General features: G+C 38.7%; 1 protein-coding gene across 4 annotated transcripts in view; it reads right to left on the bottom strand.

The window, feature by feature from the left end:
- SLC9A8 (solute carrier family 9 member A8) overlaps positions 1 to 15,102 on the bottom strand; it is a 121,830-nt gene extending 106,728 nt beyond the window's left edge. For all 4 annotated transcript variants that reach the window (XR_013484685.1, XR_013484684.1, XR_013484686.1 and 1 more), the window contains exons 1-3: positions 14,894 to 15,102; positions 12,370 to 12,548; positions 8,967 to 9,047 (exon numbers count right to left, since the gene is read on the bottom strand). Coding sequence is in view for 1 of the 4 variants with exons in the window: in XM_078149871.1 (XP_078005997.1) it covers positions 8,967 to 9,047; positions 12,370 to 12,548; positions 14,894 to 14,919 (286 nt within the window). In the remaining 3 variants the exon portion in view is untranslated. The remainder of the gene's footprint in view (positions 1 to 8,966; positions 9,048 to 12,369; positions 12,549 to 14,893) is intronic.
- Positions 15,103 to 19,755: the final 4,653 nt, after the last annotated feature.

Here is a 19,755-nt window from a genome sequence, read left to right as displayed (position 1 = left end):
GACAGTAAAATTATACTAGTGGAGGACCTCAACTTTCCCTTCTCAGAACTAGATAAATCTAATTATAAAATAAATAAAAAAGAAGTTAAGGAGATTAATAGAATTTTTTAAAAGTTGGAGATAACAGACCTCTGGAGAAAACTGAATGGAAATAGAAAGGAGTATCCCTTTTCCTCAGCTGTACATGGCACCTTCACAAAAACTGACCATGTATTAATCAGGGTATAAAAACCTCACAAACAAATGAAGAAAAGTATAAATATTAAATGTATCCTTTTTACACCATTATGCAATAAAAATCATATTCAATAAAGGGCTATGAAAGCACAGATTAAAAATTAATTGGAAACAAATAATCTAATCCTAAAGAATGCATAGGTCAGAGAACAAATCATAGAAACAATAAATAATTTCATTAAAGAGAATGACAACGAGACAACATCAAAATTTGTGGGATACAGACAAACCAATACTTATGGGAAAATTTATATCTCTAAATGCTTACATCAATAAAATAGGTAAAAAGCAGATCAATGAACTGGGCATGCAATTAAAAAAACTAGAAAAGGAACAAATTTAAAATCTCCAATTAAACACCAAATTGGAAATCCTGAAAAATCAAAGGAGAGATTAATAAAATTGAAAATAAAAAGTAAAACCAAAAGTAAAATATAAAACTGGGAGGTGGTTTTATGAAAAAAATAAAATGGATAAACCATTGGTTAACTTGATTAAAAAGAAGAAAACCAAATTATGGGTATCAGAAATTAAAGAGGTGAAAATATCACTAATGAAGATGAAATTAAAGCAATAATTGGGAATGATTTTGTCCAATTATATGCCAATAAATCTGATGATATAAGCAAAATGATGAATATTTAGAAAAATGTAAATTGCCCTGATTAAAGGAAATAGAATACTTAAATAACCCTATCTTAGAAGAAATTGAAAAAGCTCTAAATGAGCTCCCTAAGAAAAATTCCTCAGGGCCAGATGGATTCCCAAGTGAATTCTACCAAGCATGTAAAGAACAATTATTTCCAATAGAAACTATTTGGAAAACCAGGCAAAAGAAACCTAGCCCTTTTATGACACACATATGGTTCTGATATCTAAACCAGAAAAAGTAAAAACAGAAAAAGAAAGCTACAGACCCACTTCCCTGAATAATATGGATACATTAATTTTAAATAAAATATTAGCAAGGAGACTATAGCAATATGTCACAAAGATCACAAATTATGATCAGGCAGGACTTATGCCAGAAATGTAGGGCTGGTTCAATATTAGAAAAACTATTAGCATAACTGACTACATACATATGTGTATATGTGTATATATGTGTGTGTGTGTGTGTGTGTGTGTGTGTGTGTGTGTGTGTGTGTGTATACACACACACACACACATATATACACACATACACATAAACAACAAAAATCATATGATTATTTCAATAGATGCAGAAAAAGGTTTTGACAAAACGTAACACCCATTCCTGTTCAAAAAAAATTGGAAAACATAGGAATAAATGGAACTTTCCTTAACATAATAAGTAGTTGTCTATCTAAAACTGTCAGCAAGCATTATCTGTAATAAGAATAAGCTAGAAGCTTTCCAATAAGATCAGGGATGAAGCAAGGATGCCCATAATCACCACTGTCATTCAATACTGTACCAAAAATGCTAACTACAACAATAGGAGAAGAAAAAGAAATTGAAAGAATTAGAATAGGCAAGGAGGAAATAAAACTTTCACTCTTTCCAAATGATACGAAAATATACTTAGAGAATCCTAGAAAATCAACTAAAAAACTAGTTGAAATAATTAACAACTTTAGCAAAGTTGTAGGATATAAAATAAAACCACATAAATCACTAGCATTTCTACATATTACCAACAAAGTCCAGCAGGAAGAGACAGAAAGAGAAATTCCATTAAAAATAACAGCAGACAATATAAAATACTTAGGCGTATACCAAGACAAACCCAGGAACTATATGAACACAACCATATTATGTATACTTCTATTTACCAGTTCTTTCTCTGGAGGTGGATAGCATCTTCCTTCATAGGACCTTTGTAGTTGATTCGAGTATTTATAATACTCAGAATAGCTTAGTCATTCACAGTTACTCTCCAAAATAGTTGGATCAGTTCACAGCTCCACCAACAGTGTATTAATGTCCAAATTTTTCCACATCCCCTCCAACATTTATTTTCCCCTTCTATCGTTTTGGCACGTCTGATAGATGTGAGATGATATCTCAAAATTGTTTTAATTTTCATTTCTCTAATCAATAATTATTTAGAGTATTTTTTCATATAATCATATATAGCTTTGATTTCTTTTAGACAGAACTCAAAAAACTGCCTGTTCACATCCCTTGACCACTTACCAACTGGGAAATGACTCACATTCTTATAAATTTGACAAAGTTCTCTATGTATATTTGAGATATGAGACCTTTATCCAAGAAACAGTCTATAAATTTTTTTCCCAATGTTCTGTTTTCATTCTAATTTTGGCTACATTAGTTTTATGTGTACAAAGACTTTTTAATTGAAGGTAAAATGCGTAATTATACCCATTTTACATCATACAAGGCTCTCTATCTCTTGTTTATTCACAAATTCTTCTCCTATCCATAAGTCTGATAGGTAATATATTCCATGTTCTAATTTTCTTATGATATCTCCCTTTATATCTAGGTCATGTATTCATTTTGGTCTTATTTCAGTAAATGGCGTCAAATATTAATCCATGCTTAGTTTCTGCCAGAATTCAGTTTTCCCAATAACTTTTACCAAACAGTGAATTCTTATTCCCAAAACTTAAATCTTTACATTTGTCAAATGCAAGGTTACTACAAGCATTTACTACTATGTATTGTATGTCTATTCTGTTCCACTAATCCACCTTTCTACTTCTTAGCCAGTACCAGATAGTTTTGATTTTTTCTGGGGGGGTGAGGCAATGGGGTGAAGTGATTTGCCTAGGCTCATACAGCTAGTAAGCATGAAGTGTCTAAGGCCAAATTTGAACTCAAGTCTTCCTGAATCCAGAGCCGGCACTCTACCCACTGCGCCATTTGGCTGCTCCCCAGTACCAGATAGTTTCAATAATTACTCCTTTAGAATACAGTTTAAAATCTGTTACTGGGGCAGCTAGGTGGCACAGTAGATACAGCACCGGCCCTGGATTCAGGAGAACCTGAGTTCAAATCCGGCCTCAGACACATAACACTTACTAGCTATGTGACCCTGAGCAAAATCACTTAACCCTACTGCCTAACCGCCCCCCACCCCACAAAAAATATGGTACTGCTAAATTTCCTTCCTTTACCTTTTTTTTATTAATTCCTTTGATGTTCTTGACCTTTTATTCTTCCAAATCAATTTTGTTATTATTTTTTCTAGCTCACTGAAATAATTTTTTGGCAATTTAATTGGGGTGGCATCGAATAAGTAGATTAGTTTAGGCAGACTTGCCATTTTTATTATATTGGCTCTGGCCACACATAAACAGTTAATATTTCTCCAGTTATTTAAATTAGACTCTACTTGTATAAAAAAGTTTCATAATTATGTTCACGTAGTTCCTGGGTTGGTCTTTGCAAGTATATCCACAGGTATTTTATGCTATGGTTATTTTAAATGGGTTATCTCTTACTATCTCTTCTTCCAGGGTTTTGCTGGTGATATATAGAAATCTAGCTGATGATTTATTTGAGTTTATAACTTAGCTATTCTGAGCAACACAATGATCCAAGACAATTCCAAAGGGTTTATGATGAAAAATGCTATCTACCTCCAGAGAAAGAACTGATGGGAAAAAAAAAGAGAACTGGTGAGTCTAAATGCAAATGGAAGCATAATTTTTCACTTTATTTTTCTTGCTTTTTTTTGCAACATAGCTAATATAGGAATATGTTTTGCATGATTTCACATATATAATTGATATCACATGTCTTGCCTTTTCAAATGGGTGAGGGAAGGTTGGGAGGAAGAAAATTCAGAACTCAAAAACTTTTTAAAATAAATGCTAAAAATAAATGTTTTTTAAAAAAAAGATAAGATGGGGAGTTTATATTTTATCTTAGAAGCAACAGGAATCTACTAGAGTTGGTTGAGTAAGGGAGTCACAGTCTGGAAAATTATTTTGGCAACAGTATGTAGGATGAACAGAAGTGGTAAGAGACTTGAGAAAGAGGGAACAATTAAGCGGCTGTTGCAATAATCTAGGCAAGAGGAGATGAGGGGGTGGCAATGTGTGAGTAAAGAGAAGGGGACAGATTTGAGAGATATTATAAAGACATAAATGGCAAGATTTAGAAACTGATTGGATATGTGGTATAAGGGAGGATAAGAAGTTGAGGATACTACTCATTTTATGAACCTGAGGAACTAGAAGGAAGGTGCTACCTTCAATAGAAATAGGGAACTTTGGAAAAGGGAAGGTTTTCATAGGAAAAATAATGAATTTGGTTTTATACATGTTGAATTTAAGATGTCTCCAGGATATTCATATTTGAAATCTCCAATAGGTAACTGGTATTCTAGAACTGAAGCACAGGGGAAGAGGCTAGGGCTGGATGTACAGACCTGGAAGACACTTCCAAAGAGACCATAGTTAAATCCTTGGGAACTGATTAGTTTCCTAGAGAGTATAAAAGGAAAAGAAGACTGAGGACAGAATCTTGGGAAGATCTACAGTTAGGGAGTATGATATGGATAATGAATAAATTAAGGAAGGCAGAGAAGCAAATTAAGAAGGGGTTAGTGTTACAAAGATGCAAAGAGAATATAGTATCTAGGAGAAGATGGTCAACAGTATCAAATGCGGCAGACAACTAATAGGGTTGGACTGAGAAAAGATTATTGAATCTGGAAATTTATATAGATGGATACATAGAAAGATAGATATTCAATGATTACGATATGTAAATAGAAAGAGTAATAACCACAAAACATTCACAAATGAGTACAGCAACATTAAAAAGAATAAACTTAGCCACAAAAGAAGAGATATGAGACTGTATTTCCTCCCACTCCTTTGCGGAGGTGAAGGTGTAGTGCACTGCATATAACACCTGATTTTTTGATCAGATTTTTTCAGGTTTTGCCAAATTTGTTTTCTCTTCTTCCTGTTTTCTTTTTTAAATCCTTTGTAATAAGGGATAGCTCTCTGGGAAAAGGAGGGGCAGGGAAAGAAATCTAGGCAATATAAAAATAAAAAGCAGCAATAACAATAAAATATTTTTTAAAGAAAAGAGTAATTTCAGATGAGCAATGAGATCAAAAACTAAATTGTAAAAGGCTGAGAAATGGAAGAGGAGGAGTAGAAGGAGCCAGTATAGACAACTTCTTCAAGGAGTTTGACTGAGAAAGAGAGAAGAGATATTGGACAATGGCTTTGAAGGTTTTATAAGGCTACAAGAGACCTGAGCATGTTTGAAGAAAAGGTACCAGTTGATAGGAAGAGGCTGAAGATGGGGAAGGGAACATAACTGAGGATGCAAATCTGCTGGAGAAGACAGGAAAGGGGCATCAAGTACAGATGTAGAGAGACTGGCCTTGGCAAGAAGATGGTAACCTCTTTGACAAAAACTGGAGGAAAAGGAGAGAGTGGAAGATGATGTCAAGAGATCTGGAATTGAGGAGAAGAGAGAGTTCACACCAGATGGCTTCAATTTTTTTTCATCAAAAGGCAAAGTCCCCAGCTGAGTGACAAGGGGAGGAGTAGATTAAGGAGGAAAGAGAAGGTTTGGAATAGTTTCTGTAGAGTAAGATAGGGAATTAATTAGGGAGGAATAAAAGGATTGGCCAGATGCAGTGAGGGCCCAGCTACGGTTGGATAACATGAATGTGTAACATACCTAGTCAGCAGGGTTGTGGTTCTTCTTCCACCTTCATTCAGCAATTTGTGAATAGGAGTAGAAGAAGCAGATGGTGGAAGTAATTTAGGGCTGAGGTTTGGCAAGGGAGGAATAATAAAAGGAAAGGGGGTAAGAGATTCAAGAGAACAGCATAGGGTAGAAATGGGTAACCACTGGATTGAGGCTGAAGAGGAAACAAGTGAAGTCTGAACAAGTGTAACGGCCTGAGAAAGCACTTGATGAAGGCAAAGGACAGTTATAGGAGGGATGAAATATAAGGAAAGGAGTGATAATGGGTTACAGTCAAACAGGAGAATGTGTCGGAGTTCCAACTAGGAAAGGACAAAAGGACTGTCCTATAGCAGTGACAGTGCAGCTGAGCAGGTGCACTATAAATTAATAGTGGATTCAGTTGTCACAAAATGTGACTTCAACCACGTGTGAAAGCAACACAAGCGTAAGAATACAGAAAACAGCAAAAGGACAAGGGGAATGAGATCACAGAACATAGCAAACAGTGGCCAAGTAAGAGGGCCATTAAGGCTGGGAGAGAACAGGGCATATTTGAAAGCAGTAGGAAAGGAACCAATTGATAGGATGAGGTTGAAGCTTGCTCACAGGCTGCTGAATGAAGCTGGAGGAAGAACCACAACCCTACTGACTAGGTATATCACACATGACATTAAAAAGTCAAAAGGCTGCAAAGGGAGGACAATGAGGCCACAGATGGGATGATTAACTAGAAGAATAGATAGGAAAATGAACAGATAAAAACAGAGGGTCTGAAGGCCCAAGTGAGGACAAAGAATAATTTTAGGAAGAAGGGGAGGAGAAGGAAGAGGGAAGAAGCATTTATGAAGCACCTACCATGTTCAGGGCACTTTACAACCATTGTTTCATTTGATCTACACAACAACCCTAGGAGGTAGGAGCTATTATTATCCCTATGTTACAACTGAGGAACCTGAGGAAACCAGAAAGTAAGTGACTTGCCCAGGGTCACACAACTAGGAAGTATCTGAGACTTCATTTTAACTCGTCTTCCTGACTCTAGCCCAAAGCTCTATCCACAGCACCATTTAGCTACCTTAAGAGAGAAAGATAAAAGGACCAGAATATACGATCAGACAGGGGAATTTAAGAGTTCAAGATCATGGAAACAGCAGTTATGGGCAATGAGCCCATAGGTTACAGGAGTAGGAAAGGAGGAATGAGGATGTCAGGATGTTTAGGAAACATCAAAGTATATTCTGACATCTAGTGCAAAGACCAAAGCTGAGACAAAGAAGACTATGAGGCAAGTACTGAACTCCTTGAGAAAGGACAACAATACGGACAGGGAGGGGTGGCCTGTTTAAAATAAGAAATACAGTCAGTTCTGCTTGAGAAATATTGGGAATGCAGAAAACTTCACAATAACTCATAAAGCTACAGTCCTTCTGATGCTCACTTCCACAAACAAATCCAGGTCTTTTTCAAAGTAAAATATTGTATATTTTCTGATGCAGTAAGAGCTATGGGTAGGAGAAAGCTGGTTTGATGGTTCAAACACCTTCCCCCACTCAAGCCCACAGTTTCAGCCTACCCAACCCTGGGCCTGAGGCTGAAGACAGACTGAGGTCAAAGATGCTGTTGCTATTTATTGTAAAATTTATGTATTTCTTAACCATTTAACATATATAAAACTGTACTACTGTTTTATTAGGTCCATATCTTTTTTTATGAGTCACTGATGAAGTTTTTTTTTAAATTTTTTTTTTCCATATGCTTTTGAGTTGAAAATTTTTTCTCCCTTTTCCTCCCCCCCCCCAAGACGGCGCACAATCTGACATAGGCTTTACATTTACATACCCATTAAACATATTTTCACATTAGTGAAGTTGTAAATAAAAATTAAAACCAATAGGAGGAACCATCAGAAAGATGAAACAAAATTCAACTTAAGGTAAAAATAAGTGAGAGCAATTCAACTTCCATAGTTCTTTCTTTGGATGTGGACAGCATTTTCCATCCCGAGGCCTCTGGAGATGTCTTAGAACCTCGTAATGCTGAGAAGGGTTCAGTTTAACATTCTTAGTCATTGCACACTGATGAAGTTTTAAAGCATTGTACCACTAACCCTGTTGTCCCCACAAGCTCTGTGGTTTTCCCTGCACAAATTCACATAGTATGGTGCTTCTGGGGAATACATGTCAAGTTATAGCAGAACTGACTGTACTAAGTTATGATAGAAGAGAAGATCTGGAAACAGTATGTCTATTCTACTTGTCCTAGTATGTCTGAGGGGCTTGAAAGGAGCACCCAGTACTACATATTTTGACCACAGATGCAGTGCCTTTGGAAGGAATCAGGTTTTCACGAACTGACGACAATGAAAAGTATAAGAAGAAATTTAGGATGGAGAGTTTGTTAAGAATAGAACTGGGGCTCCAGTAGAAAAACAAAGAAAAATAGCTGAAATTTATGTAACTTTGTATATTATCTCATTTGATCCTGAAAACAACCTTTTTGAGATTCATATCATTATGTCCATTTTACAGATAAGGAAAATGATGGTTTCATAGCTAATAAATGTCAGAAGCAGGATTCAAACTCAAGTCTCTCCTGAACCTGAACTTATCCCTCTTTACACTACACCAAATTCGGCTCTAATCCCAGTCCGGCCATCAACTCACTTGTGGGACACTGGATGAATTACTTCTCCTTCCTGGGCCTCAGCTTCCTCATTTATACAAATAGGAGAGGTTAGACTCCAAGGTCCTTTCCAGCTCTAAAATTTAATAACTCTACAAATTAACTAGGTTTATTCAAAAGAAGCACTGTGGCACAGTACATAGAAGGCTTGAGTCAAGAAGACTTTACTTCAAGTTCTGTGTCTTACGTATACTAACAGTGTGATCGTGGGCAAATCACTTAATATCTTACTGCCCTAAATAATGCTCTAAGGCTTTAAATTACAGAGGAATGAGGTTTCTAATCCAGGAGTTCCTTACACTAATGAAATCACAGGTCTTAGACCCTCCCCTCCAAAAGGTTATCAATTTAAACACCATTAATAACTTCAATTTAACCAGATTTTAACCACTTACCTAGAGAGACAACTGCAACACTCTCCGGCAGAAAATGTAGTCTGTATCTGATCAATAAATGCACCAATATGATGCAAATAGCTGTGCAAAGGAAGTAAAAAACAATGTTAAAACAGCCCATTTCCTAGCAATCATTTAAAGGCAACTAAAAATCTGATAAAATATAAAAAATATATTTTTAATGTGTAAGCAATTTTTAAAATATATTTTTAAAATATATTTTAAAATAATTTTAAAATTCCTTGGAATGGATGAAAACTACCATTTTGGTCTCAACATGAGTTGCATTTTCCCATAAAATCTGGCTGATATGAAATCTAAGTGAAGCCTATAATCAGTGCTATGCTTCAGTGTACAGAAATTTTTTTTTCCTTTCAAAGAGATCTCACTTTAAAGACATCATATGATGTAGTATAATAAATGAAAAGTTACGAACTGACCAATGGAATAGTGATTTTTAAAAGCTGTAACCATATTCCTAATTTAAAATTACTTGGCCACTAAAATCTAAGTAACTATAGTTGTAATAAAATACAGAGAAGCAAAGATATTCTTCTACCACATTATATGGCATCTTCTTATTAGAAATAATCCTACTTTGCTCTCCCTATTTTTAACCAAGGCAAACTGAAATAATCAATAAATTGGTTCCTGACACCCACATCAAATAACATTTTTTGAAATTTTAATACCAAAGGGAAAGAGGGGAAATAAGTCAGCATGTTATATATCTTACAAGATAACACTGTGGTAATTCTCAAAGTGCAATCCTCCCAATGCTTAAAAAATAATAATTACAATTCTCCTCTGGTTTAGTTGTAATACTTTCCACCACATCAATGATCAAATCTGAACTCTACTGTAGTTTGATGGCATTGGTGTTGGTATTATTTTCAGATTAGTAGGGCACAGTAAGGGGTTTGTTTGTTTTTTGGTATATATTTGTTTTTTTTCTTAACTCAGCAAAACAAAATTTAATGCCAGTGCTCAATCAGTTTCTAATGAAATGGCTGCTAAACATGTCAGGCTTGTTATGGCATTATCTTTGCTTTACTCATTATGTTAAAAATTGTTATTTTCCAAATCAGCATCATCAATTTAATAAATCCAATATAAAATCAAATCCTGTTCCATGTTAGATCACAAACACTACATTGTCAGCTCTCTAAATTTCCCAAGGCTACTTACCAAACACAAACTTGCAAAGTAATTACAAAAATAATATTAAGCACAGATTTGTCAATTCCAAAAATCTCCATTACTTTTTACCAGTTTAAAAAAAAAGTTTCTACAGAAAAAAGTGTTAAACATTGCCAAGTTCAACAGTCATAAAAATAGTACACATACACTGTTATGGTCTAAGCTTCTAAGAATCAGTATAGACTGCTAACCAATTGATTTCAAGAGTCAAGGGTATATTCAAAAATTGAATTATGACAATTAAGAAAACCTACAGGTGCTCAATCTTAAAGTTTTGATAATCCTTCTTAAATCCCAACTGGTGTAAAGCAAAGACCATGCATGCCAATTGTGCTTTTTTTTTTAATAGCTCTGACTCACAATCAAATTACCTCCTTTTCCTTGTCATACTTTGTGACCCACAGTGATCAAGGATACAAAAAACCTTGCAATTTCTTTTCTGGCCCAATTTAAACAATAGAAGTAAGGGCAAGGAGGTGACATAAGATGGGAAGTATCTATATTCTGTAATAAAACAACTCACTCTTCATTGCCTGTGCTAAAGTATCCTAATTTCCTTCCATTCATTATGGTTCATGAATGTAGTGCAATGACACATCACCTCATGTAGGACATTGTTTTTTAAGACCTTAGATGCGTATCATTTGAACCTCTGTTCAGAAGTAAACAGGTATATTACACAGAGATCCAAGATAAAATTCTCCTAGTTCAACTTAAAAAGTCTTAAACTATGCTACTGGTACCTAGTAGTATTCCAGGAAGCAATTAAAGAGACCCAAATTCATAAATCGTTTGTGGAGAACAGAAGTAAAAAGAAGCAGAACCCAAAAAGAAACAAACACAAAAAACAAAATCCAGTGATTCTGGAATTATGTTTGAAAAGATAAGTTACCCCAGGGTTAAGCAGCACCTTATAAATTAAACTCAACACTCTTTTGGCCTAAGAAAGGTATAAAATCTATGCAGATTTTTGTTCTGGTTCATTAGCAGGCTGTAGAAACCTGTTTTGTGCTCTTCAGTACAAGCTCATCTTAAAGATTCAATTCAACGAATCCAATTTAATGAAGAGGTATAAAACAGCCTTTATAAATAAAGCCTACCTTAAAATTCAATTTCCTTTTCCCACTTCCATCTTTTAATGGGGGAAAAATGAGGGATGGGCATAATGTTTACAAAAAATATCTTTTCTTCTTACCCCTTTTTTATATTCTTTAACATATCAAATTGCCTTCGACATTAATAGAATAATGACCTTCCTTTGGCCTCAAAGGGAGATTTCAGGTAATAAAGATTTTCTAATTAAGACAGGAATTGTCTTCCATCTTCATACTATACTGCAACAAAAATGTTCTGCTGAATTACTTAATTACTACCCCAGGAATTTTATCCAAAGAGATGTGCAAAAAGAAAGCAATCAGTGGTTATTAAATCCAAATAGAATACAGAAAGGCATTTTGTATCTGTATTCTAAGCTTTTAGAATATTCTAAAATTCTAAGCTATTACCAATCCTCAAACCTTTTCTATTTTTTTTGGGGGGGGCCCCTAGGCAACGGGGTTAAATGACTTGCCCAGGGTCACACAGCTAATAAGTGTTAAGTGTCTGAGGCCAGATTTGAACTCAGGTCCCACTCAAACCATTTCTGAAATGTACTGATGATAAACAAAAAGACATTGCACATTTATTTGAAACAGCACCCAGGGCACAGCCCAACAAAAGATGTCCATTCTGGCCTTGCACTCTCCTAAAAAAATGTGAGCTACTTAAACATGTAACTAAAGCACTATTTAAAATTCAGGCCTTCTACAACCACCAAAAGGCCATGATATTTTCTCTTCAGAACAGGGTCAAACTACAATTTGTGTCATTATTCTATCTAATCAAAGTTGTTAAATACTTTCCATCAATTCTTTCATTCTTCATGCTAAAGAGTGATGATTTGTTTCAATAAGGATTTTGAATTATCTATTTCTACCTATGCTTCAAGATACTCAGTAATGATACATTTAAAAACGCTTTTAAGAAGGCTAAGCAGTGTTTAATGAAGTGACAGGTTATGAATGGATCATCTTTCTTCAGAGATGTTAGTAGAGAAAACTAAATGGCGGGACAACTGGGCAAAGGAGAACAAATATGAGTGTTCTCCATACAGGCACAACATACACTATTTCAAACAAGTAAATAATAGCATTTCAACATTCACCTAAAACAAGTAGACTAAAGAATATAGTCATGCCACTGGATTGCTCCTCTTGCTGGGCCTGTTCTCCAGTTTGAACGGGAAGGATGGGTTTCGCAGGAGTTGGAAGCACCAGTTTGGTAGTGATGGCCAGGGTGGTATGTAGCGTTATATTGGGACCCTCATGGGTTGTGTTGAGGAACCTGTCAGAAGACACAAATGAAGCAGGTAGATAAAGAGAAAATGCCTCCCTCTCTAAGGCATAAACACACATAGTAATAAACTATTAAATGAGCAGTTAAAAGAACAAGCCTTAAAACTGGACAGCTCCAACATAGTTATCTACTACAACATCCTAGAGTCATAGATTTAGAACTAGAAGGGACCTTAAAGGTCATCTAGCCCAATCTTCTCATTTTAAAATTGAGGAAACTGAGGCTTAGGGAGGTTAAGTGTCAAGCCCAAGGTCATACAGCTAGTGAGTGATGCCATTTTGTCACCACACTCAAGGTACCTTTAAGAGCAGCCTAGGAATACCACCAAATTAAAATATAAAAATATCTGGAGGTACAGAAGAAAGAGCATCAGGGCTGGAGTCAGATATACTCCAGTTTAAATCCAGCCTCAGGTACTTATTTGTATGTGTGACCCTTAAACTGTCTCTGCCTCAGTTTCTTCTTCAGTAAAATAGGGATTTTAAAAAAAAAACACCACACCTACCTCCCAGAGCTGTTGAAAGATAAAATGGGATATTAGTAAGGTGCTACGTGTTAGTTACTAATATTACTAAAGTAGCTTAAAAGTGTAACCTATTATCATTATGCCATTGGCAATAATAACCATGAAGTTTATAACCAAAACCCTTTCCACTTTTGGAGGAGAAAAGCAAAGAAAGAAAACTGGAGTGTTTTGATTTCCTAGGTCCATTCAGACTCCACACAGAATGTCTCCACACTTACAGAGACAAATCTGAAAAGCTATGATATAAAGAATGACATCAATGTTGTATTCGTGGATGTTTTAGAAATTCATCTCATAAATCTGATTCCAAGTCGTGTGTCTGCTACTTATTGTCTACAGGCAAGTACACAAGTTGCTCAGAAATGTAGTTGCAGGGAATGTAGTGAAATGGAAAGAATTCTGCCCCTTTAGTACAGAGACTTGGTTCAATCAATCCCCCAGGGAAACTAACAGCCTATATGACCCTGAGAAGTTAGCATGCCCAAGTCTTAGTTTCCTCACCCCCTTTTATAAAAAGGAGATAACACTACACTCTGAGTCAGTGTCATAGGACTTGGAGTAGTCAAGGACCTCAGAAATCAACCTCTTTATTTTACAGATAAGGAAAATGAGGTCCACAGAAATTAAGTGCACAACTTGGACACAGCAGGAATCCCAAATTCTACAACTCCAAATCAGCTAGGTGGCAGCAGTACATAACAGTGCCAAACCTGGAGTCGGAAAACCCGTGTTCAAATCCAATACCAGGCACTGACCAGCCATGTGTGGCCTCCCAGCAAATCACCTAAACTCTATTTGTCTCAATTCTAAAATAGGGATAATAATAGCACCTACCTTCTAGGGTTGTGGGGAGAATAAAATGAGATAAATCTATAATGCACCTGAGCTGTATAGATGCTTGCCTCTATTATATTACTCCTTCCTCTAACACTCCACAACCAGCTCTCATGACCTACATCACAGGGTCATGACAAGGAAAGGGCTTTTTAAACCATGACATGCTACACAGAATTGTGTTCATGCCACTGCTGCTTTTCTTCAAGCCTCATTTTCATCTGCAAAAGGAGAATGCCCTGGTAGTAATAAAAATAGCCTGTACTGATTTATGCCGGCTTTAAGGTTTCCAAAACATTTTTACATACATCATCCCAATGAAATCTGATAACAATACTACAAGGAGGGATGCCATTATTATACCCATTTCACAGCCGAGGAAACTGAGGCTTTATGAAGTTAAAGTGACTTGACACAGCCAGCAAGTGTCTTGAGGCTGGATTTGAACCAGGTCTTCCCGACTCCAACTTCAACTTTTCCAACCATATTGAGACAGAGCTCGGGGTCTGATCCCAGCTCGGCCACTGTACGACCTTGGGCACGTCACTTTCCGCAACAGGTCAGGCCCCTCAGACCAAGCGTGGTCCAAAGGACTTTCAGGAGAAAAGTCCATCCCTAGGGCTAGGCTGAGAGCCTCCCCCATCTCCCTCCGAAAGGGGGCGGGGCCTTCCGAAGAAAGGAGGAGGGGGACACGAAAGCAATTCTCGGGGAAAGGTTCCCCCGGTAGAAGGCCTTAATTTCCACGTTTGTCAAAAGTCGGCGTGGGAGGAGATGCACCCGACCCTGCCACCAGGGGCTGACCACAAAAGGTCCGCAGCGGGGAGGCGGGGGAGGGGTCGCCGCCTGCAGGCCCCAGGCCTCAGCTCGCGAGCCACGGCGGGGGGCGGGGAGGCTGCTCGGAGGTGCGGCCGGACCGCCCCACCCCCACCCTGGGGGGCCCACAGCCCCACCGCCGCCCGGAAATCCCACTCACTCCTCCTCCGCCATCTTGTCCCCCATCCTGCGGATCCTCCACGGCCACCGAGAGCCCGCAGGAGTGCGGGGCTAGCGGGCCGCCTTGGGCTTCCGGTGGTGGTGGGGGAACCGACAGGGAGCCGGATGTGGGAGGGCGCGGGCCGGGAGAATGCGGCTTCTCCTTCCGTTCGTCTCTCTGGTCCGGGCTGGGGGGGGGGCGGAGGGGGTCACAAGACCAGAAGAGGAGCGGAGGGCACGTGACCCTCGGGTACTACGTGGCTGCCGGGAAGGCTTCCTGAGGCGTGGGACGGCTTCATTCCTTCTTCGTCCTCTCTGACCTGCTGATGTGGTAGTCCCTGGATGATACTAAGGGGAAACTCGGGGGAGGGGACAGCCGTGTTCGAGGACGGACGATTCACTCATTTTGTCCTTGGCTTCCCAGCCCCTTCCGCACAAACGCCCTCAACCTCGGCAGGTTTATAAACATTAGTCAGCGTGGGGTTATTTGAACCCAGTGCTTCACTTCCCAGCTCCGACAGTCTCTGGGGACTAACCGGGCCGGCGAGAGGAAAACAGAACCCGGGGTCTTATCGGGTACTCCGGGCCGGCAGCTGCGAGGTGTGGGGCCCAGGCGGGTCCTAGGCAGGGCTAACGTACGTCAGCCCCCCCCCCCGAGCCCTGGGGCCGTGACCTTGACCCTGGCACTCCGCTGTTTCAGCTCGTAGAACTTCAGAACTGGGAAGGATCTTAGAAGTAACTCTTTTTGTCCACCGCCTTACCTTATTATAGACGAAGAAATTAAGATTTGGAGGAGGAAAAATAAAGACTCTTAAGGTCACACAGGTTCAGAGCCCCTAGTCCTAGGACTGCAAAATCCAGTTCCGTTGCTATTAGGCGGCACCGTGAATGGAGAACACTCGCTGCATAGACCCTTCAGAGCTTTGAGACCCTGGGTGATTTACTTAACCTTTGCTTCAGCTTCCTCATCTGCAAAATGGGAATAACCAATAAAATAAGACTTTTAAAAAGAAAGAAACCTTTCCTGCTGATCCCACTGGAGGATGATCCTTTCCTCTTACACTTTACATAGCATTTTTAATGGTGAATTGAACTACACCTCTATTACTATAATAACAATAATACCTAATATTTTTTAGCGCCTATTATGTGCCTTTGCTAAGCATTTTACAAGTATCTCATTTGATCCTCACAAGCCTGGGAAGTAGATGCCATCCTTTTAACAAATGAGAAAAGTGAGGTGCAGACAGAGGGTAAGTGATTTGCACAGTACCACAGAGCCAGTAAGTGTGTGAGACTGGATTTGAACTCAGGTCTTAACAACTATAGGCCCTGCACCCTATCCATTGTACCACCTAGCTTTACCTTTAATATACTTGTCATGTAATATCATAGTGTAATGGGTTTCTAGTAATGATATCTCTTGCTAGCAATAGACAATTCTGCTACAGATTCGAATTTACCATAAATCTTGGGAGGCCTGGTGCTGGGATGAGAGGATTATGTCATCCCATCAGTTCAGATTCTGGATGGATAGAACTGTTTGCAGCAAGCCTAGTGACAGAAATCTTCTAGGTAGAAGCCTAGAAAGATACAAAGAAAGCTGGGAAAGGAACAGTATAGTGGGAAAAGAACCAGAGGAGGGAAGCCTGAAGAATTTCTCTGGCTTATGGTCTGCTAGGGCTATCACTTCCACCTGCTAATGCAGTACTAGTACTTTCAGATGTTGAAATGGTAACACTTTTTTAGACCTTGTCTCTTTACCACTTTCCATTCAGGAAATAGCAGTTGCATTACCCTAAAGTTTAATTGTGCCCAAGTAAAAAGACTTCCCCCCCAGACATTCAAATTTCGCCACATCCATTAAGCAAGTGCTGTTCTGAAAAGGCTGTATAAAGAGCAGAAATTAGTGGATGGACTCCAAGGGCTGAAGTAGCAAAAGGTAGTTTGGGGAAATAAGTGGTGGAGTAACTGATGCTTATTTTAAGTTCTTGATGTTTGACTTGCATTCCCTTTCAAATCTAATAAGAAACTGGCAATGATAGTCCATTTTTGACCTTTGACAATGCTATCATTGACTCAGCATGAACAGGTATTCTGTGATTGTTTCTGGACAAATGCATTTTTGATTGGCTGCTAAGCTCTTTCCTGCCTGTCTGAGCATGAAGGTAGGGACTATTGCAATGTATTGGCAGTCTTCTGTTACACAGATGTCTTTTTGCCTGACTATGATGTGTTTAATTGTTTGGAACTTGAATAGATCCAGTGAAAAATAGGGAGCCATAGGCCATGGTTTTGAACAGATAAGCATAAGCAGCTTTTGACCCTATCAATCACTTCCTTCTGCTAAACATTTTCTTTTCCCTTGGTTTTTGTGACAGTTTACTTCTGGTTCTCCTCTCCTGACCACTTCTCAGCATACCTTGCTGAATAATCTTCCTCTTCTCCCCCACTAAATGTGGACACCCTCCAAGCCCTCTTCTCTCCCTATCCTTTAATATTCTCATCAGCTCCCAAGAGTTCAGTTATCATATATGTGAGAGATGTGCAGTTTCCTCAGGCGAAAGCCCTGAGTTGAGTTTCTATAAAACTTCAAGGTTTTATAGCCCTAACATGTGCCCCCTCCCACTATCTTACCTTTTTCCCCCATTGGCTGGGTACTTAAGGCACCATCTTAAGCAACACCTGGTATGTCCTTTCTCATAAGAAAGCAGTAAACACCTTTCTGCTTTCAAGGTATCTAGGTCTTTGTTTTTATTTTGAGTAAGTGGTCTCTGCCCCACACATATGCATGCCAAGACTCATATGCATATATACAGCCCTAACCTTTCTCCCAAATTCTAGTCCTGTATTATCATGCAAGTCTTCCCATAATTCTTTGAATTTTTCACCTCTGTCTATCCTTATACAATTATAACAATCATATACCAAAATTTGTTCATCTACTCTCCTACCACTAGGCCCGTCATTTTATGGGTCTTTTCTTTCTGTCAATCCATTTAGGTTATAAGCCTAGCAATGAGATTATTGGTATGAAAGATATGACAAATTTTGTAACTTTTCTTATACACTTCCAAGTTTTCTTCCAAAGCAGTCAAACAATTTAACAGTTCCACCCCTCTAAGGAATGAGCATGCCTGTTTTCCCATAGTCCTTCCAACACTGAAATTTTCTACCTTTTATCATCTTTGACAATCTGAGGACAACAGCCTCTTTTCATTTGAAATCAAGGGCCTCTCTCGTATGTGGATTCTCAGATTCTATATTCCCGGAACATAGAATCATTATGAATATTAGAACTCAAAAGGGACTTTAGAGATAATCCAAAAGAAGTGACTATTAGGCCTTTTTCACAAATATCTTTTAGGAAATTAAATAAGGATGAGTGTGTGGGAGATAGCATAATATGCATTTCACTATCATGAAATATATCAGGGTGTTTTTCAGTAAAATATAAGCTGCTTGAAAACAGGGGTTGTTTCTTTTTATTTATTTATTTTCAGCACCAAGGAAATTTCCTTGTATATGGAAGGTACAGGACCTGGAACTGGTGTGGTGGCTTTGTCTTAGCCAGGAACTGACATCCAAAAGAACTATCCAGGGCTACATGTGGCCCTCTGGGTCCTCAGGTACACCACTTTGACTGAATCCAAACTCCACAGAATAAATTCCCTTAATAAAAGGATTTGTTTTGCAAAAGGCTGCCCCCAAGGACCTAGAAGGACACATGTGGCCTCAGGGCTGTAGGTACCCTACCTCTTGCCCCAAATTTTAATGCTTCTTATCAAATTATCTTGTATAATTTGGGGCCAGTGAGGGCCCAGTGCCTGGAGCATGCTCAGATTTGCCCTTTCTACTGGTGAGTATGTGCAGTATTCCCTGATTCCAATCTAATATGTGAAGCCTTGGTGTCCCTACTCCTAGCCATGAGTGACTGCCAGGCTAGTTTTATCTGGTGATTTTTCTGGTTGTTTAAGGAGCCAAACTGAATGACTCAGGAGGCTTGGAGCCAAAATTTAGTTCCAATACAAAAGGAACACTATGTCCCTCCCCTCTTTCAGCTCTTTCGTCCTTTTCCTTCCGGGTATTAAGCAAGAACTGCTTTGAACCACTGAGTGGGGGGAAGGGCAATGGCTGTCTTATGACCCACCCTGCCAACACCTGACCATGAATGCATAGAGCCTCTGTTTCTTTTGTCTCTTTGGTGTTTACTCTTTCCTGACCTTAGGTGAACGAGTATTTGGAAACAGAATTGACTAGGTTATGTCCTTGTGAGCTTTCAGAGGTCAGAGCGTAAGAGGCTCTCTCAGCAATTGAATTTGGAAGCAAATACCACTGGAGTCAACAGTAATGGTTACCAAGTTCCCTGTTCTGAGGAACCAGTACAGCAGCTAAGCGATTGTGCAGTAGTTCCATTCCATTCTAGATCCATTCCAGCAGTAGACTGACTTGGCAGCCAAGACACATCCCCATGAGGAGCCAGCTCACCCAAATAAGTGAGCACTTCATCCATAAATGATTATTCTCCCTGAAGTGAAATTGATGGGGACTTCCTGAAATGAAACAAGGGATTCCAAGGGTCAGGAATCAGGAATGTGTGGGACAGCGATTGTAAATCAATTAAACTCGGAGACTTCTCAAGATGGAAGCAAAAGTTACTTTTTATTACAATCTTCCCAGAAGGGGCATCTGCTCCCCCGGTATTTCCAGGAGGAGAGAGGCGAGGCACAGAAAGCAAAATGACACACACACCCTGATACACACAAAAAAAACCTCCATCCACCACTATTCCTTACTCCCATTGGCTGGGGAAGCAGGCTTACATTCTAGGCATGAAAATTCAAAGACAAAGAACAAGGAAAC

Source organism: Phascolarctos cinereus, unplaced genomic scaffold (genome assembly GCF_003287225.1).
Source record: "Phascolarctos cinereus isolate Bilbo 61053 unplaced genomic scaffold, phaCin_HiC Scaffold_2;HRSCAF=192, whole genome shotgun sequence".
NCBI lineage: Eukaryota > Metazoa > Chordata > Mammalia > Diprotodontia > Phascolarctidae > Phascolarctos > Phascolarctos cinereus.
Note: the sequence above shows the minus strand (reverse complement) of the source record. Positions and strands in the feature narration are given on the sequence as shown.